This window comes from Aplidium turbinatum, chromosome 12, assembly GCF_918807975.1.
Source record: "Aplidium turbinatum chromosome 12, kaAplTurb1.1, whole genome shotgun sequence".
NCBI classification, from domain to species: Eukaryota; Metazoa; Chordata; class Ascidiacea; order Aplousobranchia; family Polyclinidae; genus Aplidium; species Aplidium turbinatum.
Window position 1 is genome coordinate 8,955,479 of NC_137483.1, and position 12,715 is coordinate 8,968,193.

Sequence of the window (12,715 nt, forward strand, 5' to 3'; positions counted from 1 at the left end):
GTTAGCGCGTTGGGCTCGCAGTCGAGAGCCTGCATGTTCGACTCCAGCCACCCGCACTTGCTGTTGTTTCTCTGGGCAAGAAACTTTACGATAATTGCCTCTACCCAGTGATCGATTTCGAGTAATGGGTAGTACTAAATTTCAGTAATAAGTAGAGTAGACAACCGGAAACAGACATTGCCGTCGGCTGCAGCGTGGGTCAGGTGTACGTCAGAAGGCGTACACCGATGCATAGCGCTCAAGTCCGCTTTCCCGCAATGCAGGGTAAAGATATGAAAAACAAAACAAACAAACAAACAAAAATGTCAGGCAGATTTGCTGTAATTAAAGCATGAGCCCAATAAATGATTATCTTTTGTTTTTAGGCTCAGTCTAGTGCATTGGATTCAATCTCTTGCTGGTGTAGGCTACTGTGGTTAACACTTCTATATTGTGATCATGGAAGGTAATTTTGATCAGCATTTTATGCCTGTCCTAGGTGAGCCAGAGGATGATGAATCCACAGAGCAAAGGTGCAGTAGATCAAATATGTTTTGGTGGAGTTCAATTAAATATTCAATGCTTGAAAGCAAGGTTTATTGAAATATGGTTCTGTAGCCTACCTGATTCTCTTTTACCTTAATTCAATAAGCATTGAGATTTTGATTTAGTAAGTGTATGAATTTTGTGGTTTCATGAGATAATGGGTATGCTTCAATCGAGCTACGTTTCCAATTTTTAGGGTAACTTCAGAACAATCAAAATGTCCATTTCGTGAACAAGACATTTATCTTCCCATTGCGAATGTTGCCCGAATTATGAAGAATGCTGTTCCTCAAAGTGGAAAGGTTGTTTTCAAGATAAATCGCTGATTATTCTTTTTCATTGTAATCAGAATATGAACAACTTAAGGTTTTACCATAATGCTGCAGTAAATTGCATTGCACATACATACACCTTGTAAATGAAACTGTAAATTGCTGAAATTAAGATATTTCAACTTATTTCTAATTTATATATATTGTTTTATGTTATTTATGTGTTTTCATGACCATTTCATTCCATATTTTTGTGTTTATATTTTAGATTGCTAAAGATGCCAAAGAATGTGTTCAAGAATGTGTATCCGAATTCATCAGCTTTATCACATCTGAAGCGTCCGAAAGATGTGCTCAGGAAAAGAGAAAAACAATTAATGGAGAAGATGTCCTTTTTGCTATGGCAACTTTAGGTTTTGATCCATATATTGAGCCTTTAAAAATTTACCTACAAAAGTATAGAGATGTGAGTAAAAAGTATTATAACTGTTTGTTTTGGTTTCTTTAAATAATAAAATAAGTTCAGGTATGCTTTTTATGGTAATTATTTTATAACTACAGCAAAGCAGCTGTTCAAATTTTAAATTTATCACCATATTTTTAATACTGAACTATATTGGTAGTACGATGTTGTCAGAAATTTTCTGCTTTATCATACATCTTGAGTTATAGTGATACAGTTAACCAAAGTTTTTATCAGTTTTTACTAAGTTTGCTTTTTTCGTGACATTGTTTTTGCTAGTACCGTAAATGTTTTTGATTAAGATCCTGTCTTACCAAATAAGTTGGTACAAATGTATAGTAGCCTACAGCACTAAATGAGGGTCCATGTCTTTTAGGTGCAGACAGTTAGGTGCCTGCCAAATAGGTGCGCACACTGTGGCGTCAGGATATTTAGGTGTGGCGCCTGGTTATTTAGGTGCGATTTGGTGTGTCAAATTACACTTATAATCATTTATCAGAAATACTTGATTATTGCAGTTCTCCCCCGCTGTGTTACAAAGTGAATTTGAGTTTGAAACTTACCAGTGTACACTGTGCAGTGCCTGATTATCAGAGGTGGGCAGTAGCGCGCTACTTTTGTAGCGGCGCTACCTTTTTTGTAAAAGTAGCAGTAGCGGCGCTACTTTTTAGTTGGAGTAGAGGCTGCAGTAACGGCCCTATTTTTTTCCAAAGTAGCGGGAGAGGCGCTACTTTTTTCAGTTGCACTCCCGCTACTTTTTAAATTAAAGTGAAAAAAATACGTGCAGCTATATAATCGGTTTGGTTGCAAAGTTTTGGTCTTTTGGGAATCTCGTTTTCTGGTGTGGAGCTGCGATCCTGCGATCAAGGTATGAAATCGATAATGTTCCCATGAAATGTCGGTGCAGAAGGAAACAGCAATTGTGCACGCCTTTCTTTTGGACAGGAGCCAGTCCTTGAGCTATTCGAATACCGAGTTAAAACATCTGTTCATTAAATAAAACACCCCATTCCTTCCAGTGCTGCGGTAGAGAGACTTTTCTCTGTTGGAAAAGATGTGCTTAAGCCAAAGCGGGCAGGACTTAGTGACTCTCATTTTGAAATGCTCATTGCTCGTGTTTTTGAAAGATGCGTAACAATAAATTTCGCTTAGAATGTGTAATTGTGTATTCTATAACGACGTTAAAATGACAGTGTAATCTGTAAACGAATGATAACATTCGTTTTCAGGGTCATTTTTGCGTCACTAGGGACTTGAAGAGTGTTTCCTACTGTCATTTTAGACAAAAGTAGCGGTAGCGTACACTACTTTGGTCCGGGTAGCGCGCTTCTTTTTACCGCGCTATTTTGGTCCAAGTAGTGGTGGCAGGTAGGGCGCTACTTTAAAAGTAGCGGGTGCCCACCTCTGCTGATTATGCAAGTCCAGCCAAGAACCCACTTAGCAAGCTCTTTTGTTTGAACAGGCGCACAAGTTGTAAGGATGAAGATTGTAATTAAACAATAAATAAATAAAAGCATTTTGAATGTCCCTCCCCCTGAGAGAATCTTGTGTACGTCTGCAGTATTACCATCAAGCATCTAATGAAATTTACTTTACTTGGAATAGTACCTAAATGACCGGGCGCCACAGTGCACTGCACCAAAATATCCTGATGCCACAATGTGCGCACCTATTTGGCAGGGCCTAACTGTCTGCACCTAAAAGACGTGCTCTGCTAAATGAAGAAAGTGCTACAGTACAGCACTAAATAAAAAATGCCAAAAATATCATATTAGAAACTTTGCACAATGTACATTATGCTTTTAGTTGTGTGTACATGGCACTATAAAACCATATGCAGAAGCTCAGCAAGCACAGGTTGAACAGTTCAAGAAAGCATCAGCAGAAATACAACAGGTAGGACTAGGATCACTGTTTGTCTTGAAGTTAGACAGATCACAGGCTTAAATAACGAAGACTAGAATAGCGCAGTTAAACAGTGTATGAGAATATGTGGGGCAGACCATCAGATTCTGAAGTTTTTGCACTATCGCAGCAAATAAACATTGCTAAAAAAGTAAAACTTGTTAAATAAAATCATTAAATTAGGCTCTCTAAATTGTCTGTGATGTCAAAAAACTGCATCAGCTTTTTTGGACCCTGTGTACCTGTCTGCTTTAAAAGAAAATAAACCTGCCATTTGTAATTGTATATATTCATTGTATTTGTTCATTGCATATCGTAATTACTTGTTTGTAAGCCGCATGTGATAATGTTAAAAATTGATTACGGCAGCCACCATTTGTAAACTGCTCCTATAATGTGCACTTTTATCCTAGATTTTACATCCATTCCGTTGTCCTTGCAATGTCTACACGTTTCTTTGATCTGAATTGTCCCTTCAGCGCATCTTAATCAAACTTATCTTTTAATCACACAGTTGCTGAATGCTTGTCCTTTGTTTGAGCATCTATGCTGGCTGATTTACAACTTTGCCATGCTACGCTTAGCTATCATTGACTTATTAAATAAGACAACGATAGCGTAATTAAAAAATTGCGAAGTATAAACCGATCGGTATGGTTGCTTATGTTTAGTATTGCATCCAATCCAAACTTTCTTCACCGAATAAAATAAAAGCTGCCCCTAAATGCAAGCCGCTCAACTGATGACAAAAACCCATGGTTTACAATCAAGTAAATACAGTACTGTACCCCAAAACAGCTTTTCTAATTTAAAAGTAAAGCTGCTAAACAACCGACTTGTGTGTATTCGGATCATAGACTCCTTAAGTAAAGGACTGGAACCTTCCATGCTCGGGGTTTGTAAATTGAGTCTGAATGATCAACTTGAGTCCGGGCTAAAATGACTTCTAGAGAAGCTAGAAACACCATCTTGGATTCCATATTAGGGTTTTTGAGGATGGCTAGTTCAATAGTGTTACTTTCAACACCGTCTGAGGTCATTATCAAAGTCAAAATATTATATTTTAAGGTCAAATTACAGAATTTTGGTCATTTTTGCCCATTTTTGCGTCTAAATCGTAAAGCAAAACTGTTTGAAAGAAGTCTGTGACGAAATATGATATTGTGCACCTACTGCATCTATTGTGTAAGATATTTTCTCTACACTGCGTAAGTTCTTTGAAGTTCTTTTTATTTATTTTGGAAATATTTTGGTGATTTCAAAACATTGCGGTTCCAAGCTTTTGTGGCGTAACAATTTACTGAAATCATAGCTGTAATTTGCATGACAAGACTGAAATGCGTTGCCGGTTTCATTTTGCTGAGTTGTTATCATTTGTAGATGCACCTTTAGCTATTAATAATGCTGCTTGTCCTACTTTAGCTAACATTCTATTGAAAGCTTATGTCCTCAACGTAAGTGACAAAGAAAAGTCTTTGGGATGCCTCAGGAGGCAAGAAAAGCTTTCCAACTAGTGATAGACATTGTCTATTATGGTGTCATCTTGTTATATATTGTTAATTTGTGTACTATATTGTAATCATAGACTCCTTTAGATAATAGCTATAGTGTTGAGAAATACATATGATGTTTATGTAATAGCATATTTCGTCACAGACTTTATTCAAACAGTTTTGCTTTACGATTTAGAAGCAAAAATGGGCAAAAATGACCAAAATTCTGTAATTTGACCTTAAAATAAAATATTTTGACCTTGAAAATGACCACAGATGGTTTTGAAAGTAACACTATTGAACTCGCCATCCTCAAAAACCCTAATATGGAATCCAAGATTGTGTTTCTAGCTTCTCTAGAAGTCATTTCAGCCCAGAACTCAAGTTAATCCTTCAGACTCAAGTTACAAACCCCGAGATCGCAACATTCCAGCCCTTTACTTACGGAGTCTATGATTCGGATAGATAAATATTTGTGATATGTGATATTTTTATGTGATATTGTTCGCAGACGTTAAAAGAAGAAAAAGTTGCCGCTTTTGTCGATCCCCACAGGAGTGACGTCACAGGCGGTGTCGATTTAGTCAACCCATTCACACCGACACAATTTTCTGACATGCTCGTAGCGTCAGATGATGCTGGAAACGTATTTTCGACACAGGTATGTGAACTTTATCTAGGTCATGAGCCCAGCAGCAGTGAGTCTCGATCTATTCCAGGATGAAACTGTTTGACTTGCCTCATTTTTTCATTGCTTGCACTGTAAACACAGATACCATTATGCATATCACACCAAACACGAAATGCTTCTAAAAACGTTCAGACATATGAACACTATTGTTTCGTAAATTTCAGAGTTGAGTACATCAGTGTTCAGAAGCATGCCAGCTTATCAAGTAACTGCATTTGTATGGTAACGCCCCAGTGTAAAATTAAATTGTTTTTAACCTTACAGAACTTTCATTTAAAATTTTTATATTTAAATAATTAAAGATTATTATATTTACCACAAAACTACGCAACAATTAAATATCGAACGTTTTCGACATCACACGATGTCCTCTTCAGGAATAACATACATACAATTTTTACTACATCTGAATAAAATACAATGGTTATTATAGCTATAAACAGAAAAAAAAACAAAAACTGCACAGTACTTCTGACTAGCTCAAACTCAACGATATAAGTTCTGCGAGAATCAAAGGTAACTGCATCAAAAGGTGTTGAACAGATCACATGATGTGAAGAGGACATCGTGTGATGTCGAAAACGTTCGATATTTAATTGTTACGTAGTTTTGTGTTTTTTGTAAATATAATAATCTTTAATATGTTAAACTTGATAACGTTGCTCGGCTTCGTATGCCTACGGTTCAACAAGACAAACTCTCTACCGAAGCTGTATTAAATAATTAAATTTTATATATAATGTGACTTTTTGATTGTGTTGATTCTTTATCTAGTGTTGATTCCTAGCCGAGCGGTTAGAGCCATGGTTCAATCATAATTTTACGTTCGAAAGGGCGCCGGTTCGACACCGCTCAAGAGCATGTGGCTGTGTCTTTGGCAAAGACACTTAAAGGCACGTCGTCGATTGCGGAGCGGCGCCCCTTCGACTATAGCTCTTGATTTCACTCATGTATGAACACTGAACAGAATGCTGATCTATAGAGAACTGCCTACGACCCTTAGGGCTATGGCCTACTGAACTGATTCCTTATGCAACTGATTAGTTGAATTTTTTATAGCAATTCATTGCTATATCATCCTGATCCTAAACATTGATTACGTTTTACGACAATTCAGGAAGGGACTATTGATCCACAAATCGAGTTCTCTTAACCTTTCGTTGTGGATGAAGTTTAAGAAACTCACGATGCTCTCAGAATAAGAACAATCCTTCCCGTTCCTGGAGGCGATTTTAATTGTTTTCTGTTCCTGGAAAGAATATCTTTGTATTCCCATGTCCTTGCTGGCTTGTTTACCGCAAGCAAAGTACAGTAGACCACTTGTTTCCTATCTTACACTGTTAAGATTAAAAGAATGTTTCTCTGTTTGAAAAGCGCGAATGATGGAGCTTCACAATATGCGATGTGGCACTACATGCGTTGGTGGACGTGTGACAGTAGGCCTATTAAAACGTGTTGGAATACTATGAACACTTTATCACGGAACAATTGAAAACTTTCAGACATATTAATTCATTAAATATTATCGCAATTTTTCAATTTGTTTTCATAGTGCTGCTGAATTTTGTGTCTTAACTTACGAGCGTATGCTTTCGGTTTTGAGAACCATTTTTTGTATTCCGTTTGGACTGTGTAGGTCTACGTTTTCTAGATTTTTGTATCGTACAAAAATAGCCTGTCAATACTGCCGATGGCTGGTGGTATCTTTGCACGCTTATAGTTTACACGTGTCGCTTTTGACCAAAGTTTGTTTACAACTGTCATTGGTCTTTTCATATTTTACGATTTATTGAGAGGTTTTATACAAAAGAGAGGCCCAAAAACCTGCTGCCATGATATGTCACCAGCCTATCAAACTTTTTTTTATATACTTTTAAGTTCATTTTTGAACCAATTGGGCTTGGGCTGTGTTTAAAATTGTTGCACAGGGCACGAATTTTAGAGCCACATTAGCGGTTTCATGGCCATTTTGGCCACTTTTCATGTCATATTCAGCAGTTTCGGTCTTTGTATCTTAGAATCGTTCCTTTGCATGAGCTACGGCCTACAAGTATAATTCCATGTTACAATGTAACGATGTTATAGTTTGGTTCGGCTAAATGAAGGATTGAATAAGGACTACATGATCGTATTCATGCATCATCAACTAAATTTACTTTGCATGTTTTATGCTCTCGATGTTTTTGTCTTGCATTATAAATGTGTCTGCTTACGGCCTCGAACAAGAAGCACGCCTGATGGTGACAAACAAATAGGACAGTGGTGGCTGTTTGAAATAAATTACGTTTAGATGCAAAGTTTCGGTTTGTTTCTAAAGCTAAGTAATACTGCAGCGACCCATTATTACTTAAAATAAGTTTTCATTTCCTTAACCTTCGGTAAATTTTCATGTGACCGCTGATCCCGAGATACAGGCTAAATACGAAAAGGGAGCAGACCATAGACTAAAGGGGCTCGCATTCTGCCTTCAGAAGGAGAGGCGAGAGGCTACATAGAAAGAGAACGTTAAATAAAATTCGTATTTTGTGTGTTAATAAATAATAATTGAACTTCTAAAATGTATTAATTTATGATGCTGTTTCTCCATATACACGAATTCTTCAATTCATTTTGGTAGGGCTATACCTACAAAATTGTATGAACAATTTCTGATGAATGTAAAAACATAGTTCGAACAACAAATAATTTATGTGAAAAGAGATTAGGAGTCAGATAGTCAAATTCGCTAACTTAGAATTTGTTAATCAGGCAGGCAGATGAGTTAACTAAATCAATTAGGATATAAAACTCTAATGTAAATGTTACCACAATACTGTATGGCCTAGTTTTGTTCTGCAGACCAAACGCATGATATTCTATTCGACGAGTCCAGAAATCTTGGTAAATTCAAAGTAGCTAAGCTAGGCTCCTGGCTATAGTAGCCTATGAATGTTCATTTGTTTTTATTTCTGACCATCAAAGCAAAAACAATACACGTCTACATAGCAAAGGTCGAGAAAAAGGTAAACGCGAACGTTAAAACGTGCTTGTGACCGAAGTAAGTTATTAAGTTGAAAAAAAGTTTGGCACGGTCCCAACACCTTCAGAAAAATTTTGGGTAGAAAAGAAATTAAAAAACAAAATGATACAAACAAAAATAAAGAACTTGCGTATAATGTAACTAAAAACTTGCGTATAATGGATGCGTAGCCTAGAGGCTGTAACCGCGAACAATAGGCTACATCAAACAAAAAAGTCCAGATGTCTTCCCATCATTTTCTTCAGACTGATACATGTTAACATTTCGTCATTTCCTTACTTCACAAAAGTTTGTGCCCTTAAAATCACCCAGGTCCAAAATTACCCTCTGGGCTCTCCCTGTCAATGCTACTGCAACAGTTGTGGCTAATTTAAATACAACCCCACTTCAACAATCTGTAACTCAACAGAAATTTCCCATCGACAAGTCCACACTGCAAGCCCATAGTCCAGTGATTCTCAAACTGTGTGCCGCGGCACACTAGTGTGCCGCCACAGATTCTCAAGTGTGCCGCGAATCTTTTTGAAATTTTGGAAAAGAACTGTATAAATATTTAAAATAAGCCATTCAGACAAGCATGCGACTTAAAAGCGTTTTAACTCCTTCAATAGATGATAAATAAGCACATGTGACGATGAAACCAATTATGGCATTGCCGATTCAGCAGGGTAATTGCCACGTCACTATTGGGTTGCTATGTTAGCTATTGCTAACATTACTTCTCACTATTTGGAAGCAATGAATCAAGCAATCTTTCTGCAGAAGAAGAACAGCTCAATGATTTACGAAACGACCCATTTTTCCAAACGCTGTTTCCACAAAAAAACTTGGATGCGTTTTGGCTGTCTGCTTTCAAATTCTATTTCATGATCCGTGGCCCGTGCAAAAGCAAGCAAAATTATATTGCCATTTGCATCTTCATGGCTATGTAAACATGGCTTTTCTCACTTTCTGTTGACTGAAATTAAAAGCTGTAAACGAGAGAGACTGCTTGAAATTGACGATGAAATTCTGGTATATGTTTGTCAACAATGCATCCTCGTTTCAGTCGAAGCTAATATTGGTATAAACAAGCACATCCATCGCATTGACACGTGCAAATAATTTTTTTTAAAGCAACTTTTCTTCTTTTGTAAGTGTGCCGCGTGCGTTTTATATTTTTTCTAATGTGCCACAAGCTGAAAAAGTTTGAGAACCACTGCGCAGTGCGCATAGTCAGTCGGTGATCGAGATTCGAGAAGTCCAGAATTATTGTGTTTCAGAACTTACTAGGGTTGCCAACTAATTTCTTCATTTATTTTGGAAAAACGCATCGTATTGGAAAAGCAGACCCAAGACTGTCACTGTACTGTCCATGTGCGAAAATGTAAGAATGGGGAGATTCATTGATAAGAATTAACAAGAAATGCATTCCACTGATAATGATAAACTTCTGAAACAAAGTTGAAGAGAAAAATTTGTTATATGGTAACTTGAGTATCTGTCATCTTTGATATAGCAAGATGAGATGAATTGTTAAGACAGTAGCCTCTGAAGCTACTTTGAGAGAGAGAGAGAAAAACCTTTTATTTTGTCATACTTCAATTCAGTTTTATTTTTCTTTGTGAGAATGCAACAGCACTGATGCTATTAAAATAGAGTATGAATACAAAATCAAGGAAACGGTAGAAAAACCACAATAGTTTAAGACCTGTGTGTGATGTGTAGAATTAAAGCTGAAGTACGGTAATTCATCATCATTGAGTTTGACAACAACAACTGGTTTATATTTTCTCAAGATATCATGACAATACATTGGTATATTACATAGTGAAATGAGAAAGGAAGGAAGCAAAAGACTTTACGAGATCACCAAGGTCATAAGAAAGACCTTGCGAGGTGACAATACCCGTATGCAACCTATTTTGTCCCCAGAACACTTCATACCCTGAAAAGATTGAGAAATAGGTTGCACCCACAATACCCTAATACAGTAGATACGGACACATGATTTAAATTGTTTTTACAGAAATGACATCATAAGACATGAACACGCTAGGGTTTAAATTAAAAAGTGTTGTTAGTGTTTGTTCATGTAAAACTGGACTGCTTGTTAACATTCCATGGACTAGTATTTCTCTCAGTTTTAATAAAAGTTTAAGCAGTAAAACAAAGCTTGAGCATGTGGGTGTATTGAAGGAAAGCAAACAAGATTGCACATATGAAATAGGCCAAACATTCTTGCATAGAGTGTTTGCATATAGGGGAATTATTTTACATTCATGGCCAGCTCATATTTACGAAAGAAATCAAGATTTAACTAATTTTGTTAAACAAGACGATGAAGGAGCAGCAAAGAAATCCGTTCCAAAGATGGAAACTTACTACCAAGTCTTAGTTGATTCAAGGGACAGTGCAAACCTTACTTGTCACTCAAGTGAGGCAGTAACTTTTTTAACCAACCCAAAAAGTGAAAATCGGCCTTTGTTTTACACAATTCCGGGCATTGACTATGTCTCTCATGAAGATATAATTCCTTACTTGTCTTGTGAAGAAGTTCCGTTGCATCATGACTTGTATGAAAAATTTTTAGAAAACCGTGGCAATAAGCAAATGCTTCAAGCTACTGAAACTTTTAATAATTGGCAAAAAAAGAACCAAGTTTGTTTAGAATTAAGTAACGTGCACAGGGAAACAACAGACAATATCAGAGTAACAGCAATACCTTTTTTTCTTGGAGCTGATCAATCACCAAACAGAGTCAAACCAAGCGAATACTGGTGGAGATATTGTGTAAGAATAGAAAATTTGTGTGGCACCAATGCACATTTACGAGAATCATATTGGCGTATCATAACCAATGGCACAGTAAGCACAAGGAGAGGACTTGGAGTTATGGGAAGAGAGCCAATTTTAAGCAGCGAACAACCTGCTTTCCAAGTATCAAGTCGACCATTGTCTTTGCCAACGTCATCAGGTCAAATGTGGGGAACCTTTCGTTTGGAAAGGGAGGATGGTGAACAATTTGATGTAAGAATTCCTGCTTTTTCCCTTGAAAGTAAAACTTCAACAGACCCAGACACTTCATCTGTTAGTGAATAGTGTTAAATGCTTGTGATATAATTACCACTTGACCTTTTTGCTGACTAACAAAGATTTAATATCAGTTATGTGTTAAATAGGCAAAGGTTGAGGAAAGCATTATTTTCACAACAAATGGCAATTTATTCTACAAAAGTATTCACTTTAAATCTAAACTAGCATGAAAGTACACTAATAGACATTAGACAAGTAGGTGCTTTTAAGCAGTACGTTTGAATTGTCCTTACTGCTTTTAAAATTGATATTTGTGAGTATTGATAACATTCTTGTTTTTATACAATGTATCAACTGCTATAAGCATAAGGCCTCAAAGATATTAATCACATGGGTTTGTCTTGCTTTGTCAGAATGTACAATGAATTATATGTATGATTGTTTCAACGTAATTGTAGCTATTTTTCAGTTCACGCTTTAATGCAGGTTTGTTTGGAAGACAACTCTTTTGCAAATATATTTGATTTTGGCCATTTGCTTTGGTACCTCTGTTTGTTTATTTCTTGTCACAACAGTTTTCACATCAATTATGTTTGTGTTGATTGCGTTATAGCCTACTGCTTGCAGAAATAAATAAAAAACTTTGTCCAATAGTGCTATTTGTGGAATGTTGTTTGCTACTGTTTGTATGTACTACTCTCATTTGGATGAGTAGCTTGAATTTACTACAAACTGGTGGTTGTACAAGTTTTAGTTTTCTTGTTTTTATGGTACCAGTGAAATATTGATTAAGGGTAATTAATCACACTAGAAATTTGTAATTTTGTGTATTGTTCAAAATTTTTTTATTGAAACATATTTTCAAGTAAACAATTATCATTTCAACACAAGAATGCGCATTAACCAAATCATGAACATAAAAGTCGATTTTGCACTCCCACTGATGGTTGCAACAACTTTTTATCATATTCAACATGTTAAACAAGCTAGATTTTAGAATGCACATAGGCCAACTGGTAAAAAATTTTCAAGAAAAAAAACTGCATCCTTTGAAATTTTTTAATACGTGTTTTACTTGTAACATGTGGTTATTAAGATTATTTATGTCTGTTTGGTACAAAAACAGTTTTTGGGTTGTATTTCACTGTTGCCTCTTTTAGCATCCATGTTTCAGTTTCATAAGAATGCATTAAACTTTCTCGAAGATTGTTCTGGTATAATTGTATGCAAGTTATTGCATTATGAAAAAGGTAATGCCATTGCTGTTGCACAGCAGAACTTCAAGTCCAGCTGAATATTGTTACATGCTGCAATATTGTTTTTCCAGAATCT

General features: G+C 36.3%; 1 protein-coding gene and 1 pseudogene across 2 annotated transcripts; both read left to right on the forward strand.

The window, feature by feature from the left end:
* Positions 1 to 369: 369 nt before the first annotated feature.
* Positions 370 to 7,711, forward strand: LOC145781302 (uncharacterized). Of its 2 annotated transcripts, XM_082593079.1 has the most exons (6): positions 370 to 512; positions 722 to 827; positions 1,066 to 1,263; positions 3,067 to 3,156; positions 5,170 to 5,319; positions 6,467 to 7,711. In XM_082593079.1, the coding sequence occupies exons 1-6, from the start codon at positions 439 to 441 to the stop codon at positions 6,500 to 6,502; spliced, it is 654 nt and encodes a 217-aa protein (XP_082449205.1). In that variant the 5' UTR covers positions 370 to 438; the 3' UTR covers positions 6,503 to 7,711. The 2 variants fall into 2 exon arrangements, with proteins under 2 accessions (XP_082449205.1, XP_082449206.1); XM_082593080.1 differs by lacking the exon at positions 3,067 to 3,156.
* A 2,669-nt stretch (positions 7,712 to 10,380) lies between these two features.
* On the forward strand, positions 10,381 to 12,712 carry LOC145781301 (polymerase delta-interacting protein 2 pseudogene; annotated as a pseudogene).
* The last annotated feature ends 3 nt before the right edge of the window (positions 12,713 to 12,715 follow it).

What these genes read in the sequence shown, in the direction of transcription:
- LOC145781302 (XM_082593079.1), top strand. Translation starts at nt 439, where the DNA reads ATGGAAGGTAATTTTGATCAGCATTTTATGCCTGTCCTAGGTGAGCCA. An exon ending in CTGTTCCTCAAAGTGGAAAG is followed by an intron (nt 828 to 1,065) that starts GTTGTTTTCAAG and finishes TTTATATTTTAG; the next exon opens with ATTGCTAAAGATGCCAAAGA. An exon ending in CATCAGCAGAAATACAACAG is followed by an intron (nt 3,157 to 5,169) that starts GTAGGACTAGGA and finishes TATTGTTCGCAG; the next exon opens with ACGTTAAAAGAAGAAAAAGT.